The sequence below is a fragment of the Onychomys torridus genome, chromosome 9 (assembly GCF_903995425.1).
Source record: "Onychomys torridus chromosome 9, mOncTor1.1, whole genome shotgun sequence".
Classification (NCBI taxonomy): domain Eukaryota; kingdom Metazoa; phylum Chordata; class Mammalia; order Rodentia; family Cricetidae; genus Onychomys; species Onychomys torridus.
The window spans coordinates 53,855,884-53,868,871 of record NC_050451.1 but is presented as its reverse complement, the minus strand read 5'-3'; the positions used below and the strand labels follow the sequence as shown (position 1 = coordinate 53,868,871).

The 12,988-nt window shown below is 43.0% G+C and overlaps 1 protein-coding gene across 10 annotated transcripts in view; it reads right to left on the bottom strand.

The window, feature by feature from the left end:
- Fbxo16 (F-box protein 16) overlaps positions 1-12,988 on the bottom strand; it is a 52,042-nt gene that overhangs the window by 18,452 nt on the left and 20,602 nt on the right. For all 10 annotated transcript variants that reach the window (XM_036198688.1, XM_036198689.1, XM_036198690.1 and 7 more), the window contains 4 exons: positions 12,626-12,832; positions 11,175-11,339; positions 6,081-6,310; positions 1,393-1,495 (listed from right to left, as the gene is read on the bottom strand). In XM_036198688.1, the coding sequence (XP_036054581.1) occupies positions 1,393-1,495; positions 6,081-6,310; positions 11,175-11,339; positions 12,626-12,832 (705 nt within the window). The remainder of the gene's footprint in view (positions 1-1,392; positions 1,496-6,080; positions 6,311-11,174; positions 11,340-12,625; positions 12,833-12,988) is intronic.

The following is a 12,988-nucleotide window of genomic DNA, read 5'->3' as shown; positions in this document are numbered from 1 at the left end:
ACTTGGTCATGGTGAATAATATTTTTGAGGTGTTCTTGGATTCGGTTTGCCAATATTTTGTTGAGTATTTTTGCATCAATGTTCATGAGGGAGATTGGTCTGTAATTCTCTTTCTTTGTTGCATCTTTGTGTGGTTTGGGTATCAGGATAGTTGTAGCCTCATAAAGAGTTTGGTAATGTTCTTTTTGTTTCTATTGTGTGGAACAATTTGAAGAGTATTGGAATTAGTTCTTCTTTGAAAATCTTATAGAATTCTGCATTGAAACCATCTGGTCCTGGGCTTTTTTTGGTTGGGCCTATCTATCTATCTATCTATCTATCTATCTATCTATCTATCTATCTATCTACCTACCTACCTACCTACCTATCTATTTATCTATGCATCTATGTATGTATGTATGTATTCATGTATCTATCTATCTATCTATCTATCTATCTATCTATCTATCTATCTATCTTTTCAATTCAGCAGATTCATGGACAACTTTGGTCCAAGCTTCACAGGCTGTACATATCTACAAGAAGCCTCCTCCAGTGCAGAAGAACTGGTCTTTAGCACACAGGCGGGTCTATTTTAAGAAGCTTATCTCTCACTCTCTCTTTTTTTAATATAACACTTGAAAATACATTTCAGCAGAAAGTAACAGGTTCTTAAGCAGAGCTGTGGAAGAGATTTACTCCCAAGTGGGTGCAGATTGTCCTGCCAATTGACATCCATTCTCTATTAATTTTCCTGGAGTGTGTCCTCAGCATCTCAATTCTCAATACATGCACTTTTAATCCTACCCAAACTCCTTCCTACTTGGCTCCAAAACCTCTCATAATGTGATAAAAAGGGAATTCTCCCGTGGTACAAATTATAATTCGAGAAAATCTGCTACAAATTAATTGTGTTCCCTAGTCACCATTACTGACATTATTATGTTGCCGATTAACTACTTTTTAACTGGAGACAGAAAAATTCTTAATTCAGTTTTTTTTTTGGGGGGGGGGGTTTACTTCATCCACCTATTTATTTATTTATTTGTCTTTCTATTCATTCATTCATTTTTTTTCATTCATTAATTTATTTGTAGCCCAGGCTGGCTTTGAGCTTGCTGTGTAGCCAAAGATGACCAGGAATTTATAATCCTTCTGCCTCTGTCTCCCAAGAGCTGAGATTACAGGCATTCCCCACTGTGAGGTTTTTGCTGTACTGGGGGTGGAAGTCAGGGCTTCCCGTATGCTGCCAATTGCTCTAGAAACTGAGCTACATCTCTAGCCCCAGAGACCAAGGTTTAAACAACCACTTGATGATTCTGATTTAGCAAACAAATTCAATTTCACAAATAGGATTAGGGATCAGGGTAATTTCCACCAGTTATGGGGGGAGTGTTTCGGAAGCAAACTTACCAGTGACTGTGTTTTCCTGAGCCTGGCTCTCTCCTCAAGCCTGTTTCTCTTCTCTCTCAACTGCCGCTTGAAGTCTGGGGTCACCTCGTTTCTTTTTCTTCTTCTGCAAAATTGCAAAGTGATGGGAAAATTATAACTGATCGTTTTAAGTCTTCAGCAGTTCACATAGCTATCTTTTTATTCGACTTCTGATGCCTGTGATTTAAAGACTGCCTGCACTCCACTGGAAATAAGTCAGATGTCTGTCTACAGAGAGCCAGTCAATCAGCCCTGGCACAGGAACACAGTGGAGAGCTATGAGCTGTGGAAAGGAAGTCAGAATAGTTCTATAGCCCACTGTAGCGTGAGTCCCAGGATACAATGACACACAAAAAGAAAACCAGGTAAAGAGAAGCGAATATATCGTATGCTGCCATTTATCTCAGAAGGAGACATCTAAAAACATAACACGTCTGCTGTTTGCCAGTACTTTTTAAGACATAATTTATATTTTAGGTGTTTGTGTTTTGCCTCCATGTATGTATAAGCAGTGCCTGTGGAAGCCAGAAGAGGGCATCAGATCCCCCAGAATTAGAGTTACAGGCAATTATGAGCTGCCTGTTTGGGGGGCTGGGAACTGAACTCAGGTCCTCTGCAAGAACAATAGCTCCTGTACTTTCTATTTGTCAAATCATTTTATACTTAAAAAAAAATTTATTTATTTGTTATGAACACAGAAGAGGGTGCCAGATCTAATTACAGATGGTTGTGAGCCACCATGTGGGTGCTGGGAATCAAACTCGGGACCTCTTGAAGAGCAGTGGGTGCTCTTAACCTCTGAGCCATCTTTCCAGCCCTTATTTTATACTTTTGAGGCAGGATCTTACTATACAACCCTTATTGACTGCTCCTGAAACTTGCTATGTAGACAGAATGCCTCAAAACCCCCACTGATCATCCTGCCTCTGACTCCTGAACTTGGATCACAGGCAGGCACCACCACATCCAGCTCTTCGGACTTTTTAAAATGGGAGAATAATACAAAAATTTGAAAAACCGTTATTTATAGGAAGGATTCCCATATGAATCCCTCAGAAACAATATGGAGACATAGGGGCAATACTCCCTCAAATATAACCTTGTCTTGTACACTTGACTTTGGAACTATCTAAAATGTTCTCCAGAGTATAAGCTGAGACAAAAGAGAGGAAATAATGAAGAGCAAATAAAACAAGTTTGATCTCTTCCATACAGCTGGTGGTACTGCCATACACAAAGCAGTTTCCCCTTGGGCCTTTAATGCTGTTATTTATCTGGATACTCTGTCTTTTCTTCCTTTCTGTCTGTCTTTTTTTAGACAAGGTCTATTTATGTAGTCCTGGCTGGCCTGGAACTCACTATGTAGGCCACGCTGACTTCAAACTCACAGAGACTGCCCCTGCCTTCTGCCCCTCTGCCCCTCTGCCCCTCTGCCCCTCTGCCCCTCTGCCCCTCTGCCCCTCTGCCCCTCTGCCCCTCTGCCCCTCTGCCCCTCTGCCCCTCTGCCCCTCTGCCCCTCTGCCTCCAGAGTGTTGGGATTAAAGGTACACACCACTATGCCCAGCCTATCTGAATATTTCTTTTTCTTTTTCTTTTCTTCTTCTTTTTTTTAACCCCGAGACAGGGTTTCTCTGTGTAACAGTCCTGACTGGCTATCCTGGAACTAGCTTTGTAGCCCAGGCTGGCCTCGAACTCACAGAGATCTGCTTGCCCCTGCTTCCAAGTGCTGGGATTAAAGGCATGCACCACCACCATCCAGCTTCTATCTGAATATTCTTGGTAGGGTATCTTCCAAATATAAAAGTACGGACTGGGAAATCTGACGCTATTTTCAGTAATCATGTGTATGTTAGTATTAACACTTGTTTGCTATCACACATGCTAGGAGAAGGCAGAGGCCATCAATCCGTGGGCCACAGGAAAGTCCTGTCTGCTGCCTACTTTTGTTCCTAAAGTGGTATTAGAAACGGTGGTTTTTGTGTGTGGAATGTCTAGGCAATTTTTCAGGCTATCTATCAGAGCTGAGCAGTTGTACTGTGGAGCCTAAGTCTTACAGAGTCTAAAATATCTTCCTTCTGGCCCTTTCTAGACTAAGTTTGCCTGAAAGAGTGGATCGAGGTAATGTGTTGTGCTTCCATGGTTACCAACAACACAGAGAGAACCAGAAATGGAGGGGTACGTGTCTTTGTTCATATACACTAGAGCCTCTGGTTCTGACTATTGGTGTGGCCAGGGTCAGAGGACATGAGAGGATGCACGGTGGTGGGGCACTCCACAGAGTCATGCGAAGAGGATGACAAACAGCCCCAGTTCTACAACAAACTTCAAGGGATGGGGACAAGGAGGAGGAAGGCGGGAAGGGAAGGAACAACAGACGAGGAGGAGGCGGCGGAACAGAAGGTTAATTTATAATCCAGGGCAAGAAAGGACACGTGAGTCAAATACAACCTGTATTTTAGACCGTATCTGGAACCTTATTAAACAAAGCATTCATTACAAAGCCAAACATCTGTGTGACATTCAAGGAACCCTGAGCGCTGATGACTCTTAATTGTATTAAGGAGTTATTCATTGAGTTAGATGAAGATGGTGTCAGATTATGATTTTTATAAAGGGTCCTTACCACTTAAGAATACAGATAGAATCAGTCACTTGGGAGGCAGAGGCAGAGGCAGGTGGATCTCTGTGAGTTCAAGGCCAGCCTGGTCTACAAAGCAAGTTCCAGGAAAGGTGCAAAACTACACAGAGAAACCCTGTCTCGAAAAACCTAAATAAATAAATAAATAAACAAACAAACAAACAAATAAATAATAAATAAATAAAAAATAAAATAAAAAAACTGTGTCTGCCCAAACATCACCTGCCCCTTCATTTTCAAGACATCTCCCAGGTTTTAATTGAGGAATTTCAAATGGACAGAAGAGCTGGCAGGCAAGGGCAATGATCTCAGCCTCAAGTAGATATTAATAACACTTGGCTGTTCTTGGCTTCACTGCACCCTCCACATATATATGGCTGGGTTGTGTGGTGGTGGTGGTTGTTTGATTAGCTGCAGAAATGACACACCTCTTATTAATACTTCAACACCCATCTCCTAAGATGAAGACACTTGTCTCCCCACTCACACGAGCATCATTATGTCTTAGGAAATATACATTATTTAATATCATTTAATAATGGTCCATATTCTGCCGGGCGGTGGTGGCGCACGCCTTTAATCCCAGCACTTGGGAGGCAGAGCCAGGCTGATCTCTGTGAGTTCGAGGCCAGCCTGGGCTACAGAGTGAGTTCCAGGACAGGCACCAAAACTACACAGAGAAACCCTGTCTCAAAAGACCAAAAAAAAAAAGTAATAATAATAATAATAATAATAATAATAATGTCCATATTTAAATTTCTGCAGTTGTTCCAAGGATGCCTTTTGTCATTTCTTTTTCCCCTCCCTCCCTCCTTCCTTCCCTTCCTCCCTCCGTCTCTCCCTTCCTCTTTTCTCCCTCTCTCCCTTCTGTCAACTAGGATCCCCTCTAGATTCAAGCTGCACTTGGCTACAGATCCTAGAACTTTCTCCCACCTCCTCCTTTCCTCAACACACAGGCTTTTGTTGTTGGTGAGATAGGGTTTCTTAGTGTAACAGCCTTACCTGTCCTGGAACTCAATTTGTAGACCAAACTGGCCTCGAACCCATAGAGATCTACCTGCCTCTGCCTCACGAGTGTTGGGATCAAAGGCCACCACCGCCAGCTTTAATAGACAGATTTTTTTTTTAAAGACAAGATCCCAGAGAATTTAGCACATGCTTACAATCCTGTGTGTGCCCCTAGATGAGCTACACACTGTGGACCCTGACTGCCCAGTCTCATCCTCCATTCACTCTATTTTAGGCGCAGGACTAGCAGAAGTTAACTTCCAGACCATGTTTAATCCTAAAACTGGCTTAAATTGGCTTTGTCAGCCTGACTTTTCCACCTTATCGGAAAAATGGATAGCCATCAAATTACAATTTGAAAGGAAAAAAAAAATCTAGGATGAACCGCACAATGCTGGCTTGGAATTCATATTGAAATAAGACAGCTGGGGCTGGAGCGATGGCCTACAGTTAAGTGCTCTTCCTGCTTTTTCACAGGACCCGAGTCCAGTTCCCAGGATCCACACTGAACAGCACACAACCACCTGTAACTCCAGTTCAAAGGCCTTCTTCTGGCCTCCACAGGCACCCCTCCAACACACACGTGCATGCACACACATACATACAAATAATTAAGTAAAAATTTAAATGTTTTACAATGGGCTGGCCAGATGGCTCAGCGTGTAATAGTTCTTGCTACACATGCCTAATGATCTGCGTTGGATCCCCTGAACCCAGGGAGGAAGGAGAAAATTGACTCCTGGAAGTCATCCTCTGACCTCCTCACACGGGTGCCGTGGCATGCACACACAGTATTTAAAATATCAAGGAAGTTGCACTGCTAAGTTATTACAGCTGTAAGAAGCAGAGGGATGATGAAGAAAAGCACAAGCTTGTTGAGAATGGTTAGTCCACATCGACCTACTGAAAGGCTTCTGAAGTTCACAGTGAGGCCTGGGATCGCTTTTTTTTCATCTACTCAAATGTCAATCAATTATTTTGAAAAAAAAAAAAAAAAGTCTGAGGGGTGCATGGAGCTTCTCACCCTTTCCAGAAGTGCTCAGGGTCACAGTTGTCTAGATAATTAAAGCGGATGATGTCAGTGGGATGCTTATCCGATGAGCGCCACGGTGGAAGCTCTTTCTCCCCTGGGTTAGTCTTCTTTCTTAAGGCGGAGGAGGACCGCAAAGCTAATGAAGGCGATGGCTTTTCCTCTAGAGAACTGCCGGAAATGGGCTGAACATCGGCAATGATGAACCCATCCTTTGGAGGTGTCTGGAGGAAGAAAATGTATTATTTCTACTTCCGGAGTACCAGAATATCACCACTGCTCACCTCAAACTCCCTGTATAGCTCAATATGATCTTGAACTCTTGATCTTCCTGCCTCCTTGCCTCCTGAATACTGAAGTTACAGGCCTATTACACCAGGTGTATATAGTGCTGGGAAATGAATTTAGGACTTTGAGACCTACAGGCAAACACTGTACCAGCTGAGCTATAGCACCAGCCTTACTTGGTTTTCTTTTCTTTCTCTCTTTCTCTCTTTCTTCCCTTTCTTCCCTTCCTTCCTTCCTTCCTTCCTCCCTCCCTCCCTCCCTCCCTCCCTCCCTCCCTCCCTCCCTTCTTTCTTTCTTTCTTTCTTTCTTTCTTTCTTTTCCCTGAGACAGGGTTTCTCTGTGTAGTTTTGGTGCCTGTCCTGTATCTGTAGACCAGCTGGCCTTGAACTCACCAAGATCCACCTGGCTCTGCCTATCGAGTGCTGGGATTAAAGGCATGTACCACCACTGCCCAGCTTATTTGGTTTTCGAAGATAGTGTCTCAGTCTGTGACCCAGGCTAGGCTGGCTTTGGGCTCACTGCCATCCTCCCTCCCCAGCCTCAGAAGTGCCGGGATTATAGGTGTGAGCACCACTCCCAACTTTCACAGTAATTCAAAGCGAGCTCATCGTTGCTTCATTTTACAGAGGCAGAATCTGAAGCTAGAAGAAACTATTTCATTGATCCATAAGGACATAAGTAGAATTTCAGTTTGAACACAGGATTCAAATCCAAGTCTTCTGTGCTTCAAGTCTGCACGTCAAACCTTTTTATCCTATCCTGTAGCTCTATACCCCATGAGCCAGCTTGTCACACTGCAGCTAATATATTCATAAAAGAGTACACCCTCACACAGCACCCTACCCTTAATGAACTGACAGACAAGTTCAAGTTGCACAGGGGGTAGACTGTAGCTGTGTCAGTTATCTGAAGCGAAGCCACTCCCAAAGAATAACTCTATTTCATTTCCAAAATTAGAAGTTTGTCTTTTGTGCACTTGGTTCGTAAAGTGTTTTCAATCTGGGTTTAGCCTAAGGGAAGTGGTACTGGTATGTTGGGAAGCCATTAAGAGCTCAATTTTTGTTCATTAAGAGATTAGGGAGGCTTTGCTCGGTAAATCAACTTGCTTCAATTGTGAGTGAAAAATCAAGAATTTCCCCAGTTGGGACTGGGATGTCGCTCTCTGGTAGAGACTTTGCTAGGGTCTTATATTCCATACCCAGCTCCACCACCAAGAAATAAAGAAGGAAGGGAGAAAGAAAAGAAAGCAGGAAGGAGAGAGAAACAATCCCTCTAGATCCCAAGCATAACAAGGCCCATTGTTTGACCACTCCTTGTTTGTTGTGTTCATGTCTACTCCAAGATTATCCTCAGTATTAAGAGTTTCGATTACAGTGTTTATTTGGGTATGCCATGGTTACTGGACTGAGTTTTGTGGAAACCAGGTTAGGATCTCTGTACTGTTAGCACCGAGCACATACCAGTGTTTGATAAATATTTACTCACTTAATGAATGATTATGGCTGTATCAGTTTGCTATCTGCTGCTATGATAAACTCTGTGACCAAAAGCAGCTTTGGGACGAAAGGGGTCATTCCATCACACAGGTTACTGCTGTAGAATGTTATTTTAAGGTGTGTTACACTGGTTTATACTGTGGAACATTTGTTTTAATAATGCAAAGATGTGTTGCATTCTTTTATGTTGCATTTGTTTAACTCTGTGAAGCTGTGTTACTGTGCCTATCTAAAACACCTGATAGTCTAATAAAAGAGCTGACTGGCCAATAGTGAGGTAGGAGAAAGGATAGGCAGGGCTGACAGGCAGAGAGAATAAATAGAAGGAGAAATCTGGGAAGAGGAGAAGAAAGAGCAAGAGAACAGGGAGAGGATGATGCTAGGGGGTCAGCTGCCCAGCCAGCCACAGAGTAAGAGAGAAAGATAAACAGAAGTAAGAGAAAGGTAAAAGTCCAGAGGCAAAAGGTAGATGGGGTAATTTAAAGTTAAGAAAAGCTGGCTAGAAACAAGCCAAGCTAAGGCTAGGCATTCATAATTAAGACTAAGCCTCCATGTGTGATTTATTTGGGAGCTGGATGGCAGGCCCCCCAAAAAAGCAAAAACAAACAACAACAGGTACAGTCCATCATCAAGGGAAAGCAGGGAAGGAACTTGAAGCAGAAACCATGGAGGAACGCTGCTTGCTGGCTTGCTTCCAGGCTCATGCCCAGTTACTTTCTTATCTAGCTTAGGGCCACCTGACTAGGGTTAGCACCACCCGTAGTGGACTGGCACCTCCTACATCAGTTAGCAATCAAGACAATGGCTCACACACATGGCAAGAGGTCAATCCTAGGCAAGTTGACAGTCAAGATTACCAGTCACTGTAGCCCAGTAGCCAACTTAGAAGACATTTAATATTTGTATAATTCTGTATGTTGTACAGGTCCCATCTAGAGTGGATGTTCATTTCTATTAGCTTACTTAGAAATAAGCCCTTGTCTTTTTGCTTCTTTATTCCTTGTAATGGCTGATATTGTCAATTTGACAAGATCTAGAATCACTTAGGAGACAAACCTCCAGGCACATCTGTGAGGGAGTTTCTAGACTGGGTTAATTGAAGTGAGAAGAGATGCTAACTGGGACAGCATCATTCTGTGCACTGAGGTTCCAGACTGGATAAAAGGGAGACAGTGACTAGGCACCGGCATTCAACTCTTAGCTTCTTCTTTAAAAAAAAAAAAATTTATTTATTTACCATGTATATAGTATGCCTATACACCAGAAGAAGGCCCAGATCTCATTATAGACAGCTGTGAGCCATCATGTGGGTGCTGGGAATTGAACCTGGGTCCTCTGGAAGAGCAACCAGTGCTCTTAACCCCTGAGCCATCTCTCCAGCCCCCTCAACTCTTAGCTTCTTGGCTGCGGATGCAATATGTGACCAGCTGCGGTAGGAATTTAGCAAAGGTGTCTTATCTGGGGTAGACATTAGAATAAACAGTTTTCACGGTATCCAGGTTAGACATTAGAGTGAATAGTTGCTTTCTAGAAGTACTTTGATCTTGAGGAATCATTGTGGAAAACAGTAAAGAATCTTTGTGGCGATTGTTGTCCATGATTTGTAGTGTTGTTTTTCTGAAGGGGTGTTGCAGCCTTTGCATGACTTTGGTCACAAGACATCTCTGGCACACCTGAGGCTCTTGGATTACTGTGTATTTACACAGTAAAGGACTAAAGTCATGAGGGTATGTGATGCTTTCTTTTAGAGAGACCTATAGATTAGATTAGGGATCTTGGTGTGAGGAAATACTTTACCCCCCCAAAAAAAACAACTTTGTGTAACAATCAATAAATACACCTTTGTATGGCTGTTCGAGGTTCAGTTCATCAGAGGCTGGACCTTCCTGATACCACACAGGTCTTACGATTTCATCTTGGAGTGGCCTCTTTCTTTGACTGACCCATGTGACACAGGACATCCTGACAATCAGCCTCTTCAAGATCCTTCAGCCATGACTCCCCACCATTGAGGACCATGAGCCAAAATAAACCTTTCTTTCTGAATTGCCTTTGCCAGCAATGCTAAAAGCAATTAATGCAATACTATTAAAAATAAAATAGTATGGGATAATTTTGAAAACCTGGGAAGTATTTAATTATAAGTAATAGTAAAATATAGAAAAAAACTCATTAATTCTGAATAGCACAAAATGCTTGGTACTCTAACAAACTGGCAATAATGAAATCCACACTGATGAAGTAAACAAGTTTTGCTCTTACCATTTCAAATGTTTTGTGCTGGTGCTGGGGTTAAACCCTAGGCCTGACACAAGCTAGGCAAGCACTGAGCCTACTGCTGAGCTATATTCCCAGCCTGAATGAAGTCTTTATGGAATTCTGTCATCATGAATGGATGTTGTTGAATCTTGTGAGACAGCTTGCTTGCATATCTGTATTAAAATGATCCTATTATTTCTTTATTTTTTATTCTGTGAATATTCACATCCAATGAGTACGTGTGCATGTGTCTGTGAACATATGTGTGAGCATAAGTATGTGAAGGACAGAGTTAAACCTTGGGTGTCAGGGTCTCTCACTGAGACTGGGAGCTCTCCTATTTGTCTCAGCTGAGCCCAAGGAATCGTCCTCTCTCCACATCCCCAGTGCTGGGATTACAAGTGTGTTCCACAATTTCTAGCTTTTTTATATAGGTGCTGGAGATCCAAACTCAGACCATCATGCTTGCATGAGGCCCTAGTGTAGATCCCCATGACAGCTGATAATGCATGTGGACCCTACGATGAATTGTGGTCCATATCTATAGTAACAGCATCCCTAATTCTGAGGCAGGAGGCTCTTGAGATCAAAGCCGGCCTAGGCTACACAAGGAGATGCTGTCTCAAACAATGAACTAATTAACCCACTGACTGACCAACCAACAAACTTCAGCTCATTGTATAGAATCATCGCAAATCTGAATATGTAAATTCTAATGGCCCATGCTGACAATTACTGAATATAATGCAGAATTCCCACGTCAGAACTGTCCGGTGATTGAGGGAGAGGTACATAAATCAAGGTGGGGATACAGAGGTGAGCTCCCCAGCCCTGGCCTCTACAGGTAGCTGTGGTTGGAGGGTAGCAGGTGAGAGCACTCTGTGACATGAATATCCTAAAAAAAAAAGATCTATGAAGCCTCAGACAAGAAGTAGTTTGAAGTCATGGGGTATGTCCTTTGACCCATTCCCATCATTAACTCACAGTTCTAGAATTTGCTACAGCTGATGTTTTCTAAGTGTGCTGCTTTCTGTCTCAAACTTGCCTTGGGTTTGCTGATGTGAAGCTCTCTCACCATTTGAATGTAGTGCTTTTTCCAGACGCCCTGCTCAAATGGCGTCGGGGAGAAGCTGATGTACCAGTTAAAACGCAGACACTTGAGCATCCATAGCTGGTCCAACTCGGCCAGGCTCTTCCAGTACCAGCTCACCTGGGAAAACAAAGCAGCCTATTCACTTCACGGCCTTGTCTCTGCTAGTACTTGAGCTGTGCTGTGGGACCTCAGATAACTTCTGTCGGCCTCCTCAAAGGCACAGCTGGTAACGGAACACTTCTGATCCTCCTGTGGGGTGCTGGAATTACAGGTATGCCCCACCAAGCCTGCTTTGCAGGTTTCTATCTTAATTTAACTCCAGTTTATTTATTTTTATTATTATTTAAACACTTATTTTTTACTTTTATGTGTATCGATATTTGCCTGTGTGTATGTATAGGCATGTAATCCAGAAGAGGGGGTCAGATGCCCTGGAACTGGAATTATAGACAAGTTGTAAGCTTGCTGGGATGTGGGTGCTGGGAACTGACCTGGATCCCCTGCAAGAGCAACCAGTGCTCTTAACTCTGAATCATCTCTCCAGCCCCCTAACTTCAGTTTAATACAGTAAAGAATTATTTGTAAGAAATAGTGGCTCCCCTCCCCAAGTCCTCTGAGGGTATACCGGCACACACAATCTCCCTATCTTTCTTTCTGTTTTGTTTTTGAGAAAGAACTCACTCTGTTGTGCAGGGTAACCCTGAACTCACAATGGTCCTACCTGCCTTAGCTCTCCAAGTGCTGGGTTCACAGGCATGCAGCTTAGCTTAGACATCCTTCATTCTTGTCCTCTTAGTACATAGTTTATAAATGCCCTCTTTTGAGCTTTTCTATTTACAGGTGACCTGCACTGCACAGTCTACGCCAGTGGTTCTCAACCCGTGGGTCAGGACCCTATGGGGAGTGTTGAATGACCTTTTCACAAGGGCTGCATATCAGATATTTACATTACGATTCATAACAGCAAAATTACAGTTATGAAATAGCAATGAACTAATTTTGTGGTTGGGGATCACCACAACATGAAGAGCTGTATTAAAGGGTCATAATTAGGAAGGTTGAAAGCCATTGGTCTAGGATGTTATTGTAGCTGTGTGATAGGTGGTAATGCTGTGCTGCCGAGGAACCACTTATATGCGTATAACTGCTAGTCATTTTTGTCATCTGATACTCATGGTGTCACACACACACACACACACACACACACACACACACCCTTAACTCTGAGTCTACATAGTTGGCATAAAAAAAGGTCAAGGGCCATTCATCCAAACTTTGCAGACTAAAACCCATTGCTTGGTTTTATGCACATGTGTGTGGGGTTCATCTTGAGGTTATTACACCTTCAGATTTTCCTAAGGCTTGCCCCAACAAACTGTCATGTGCCATTCCATTGCCTTTACCTGTGCACAGCGACAAAGGCTCCGGGGGTCCAAGAAGGAAAAGATATAGACAGATAACACCCGGGGGAGCTTGGTAGTAAAATCCAGGGCCTCTGCTGGAATTTTCTCCTGCAGCTTTCGACAACAGAACTTCTGCTGGGACAGGGAGCAGCGCTCTAGCAGGCCTGTAAGAATTCGTCTCCTTTGAGAGTCTGTCCATTTGTCGAACTGAGGAAACAGAACAAAAGAATCCCATGCTTCTTCTGATCCATTGTGAGGAAGAGAAAGGCACAAAAAGTGAATTTAATGAGTTCCTGCTAATGCATGGCATGCATTTGTTACTATACCAGCTCGGTAAATCCCACATTTCACCACTGACTTATC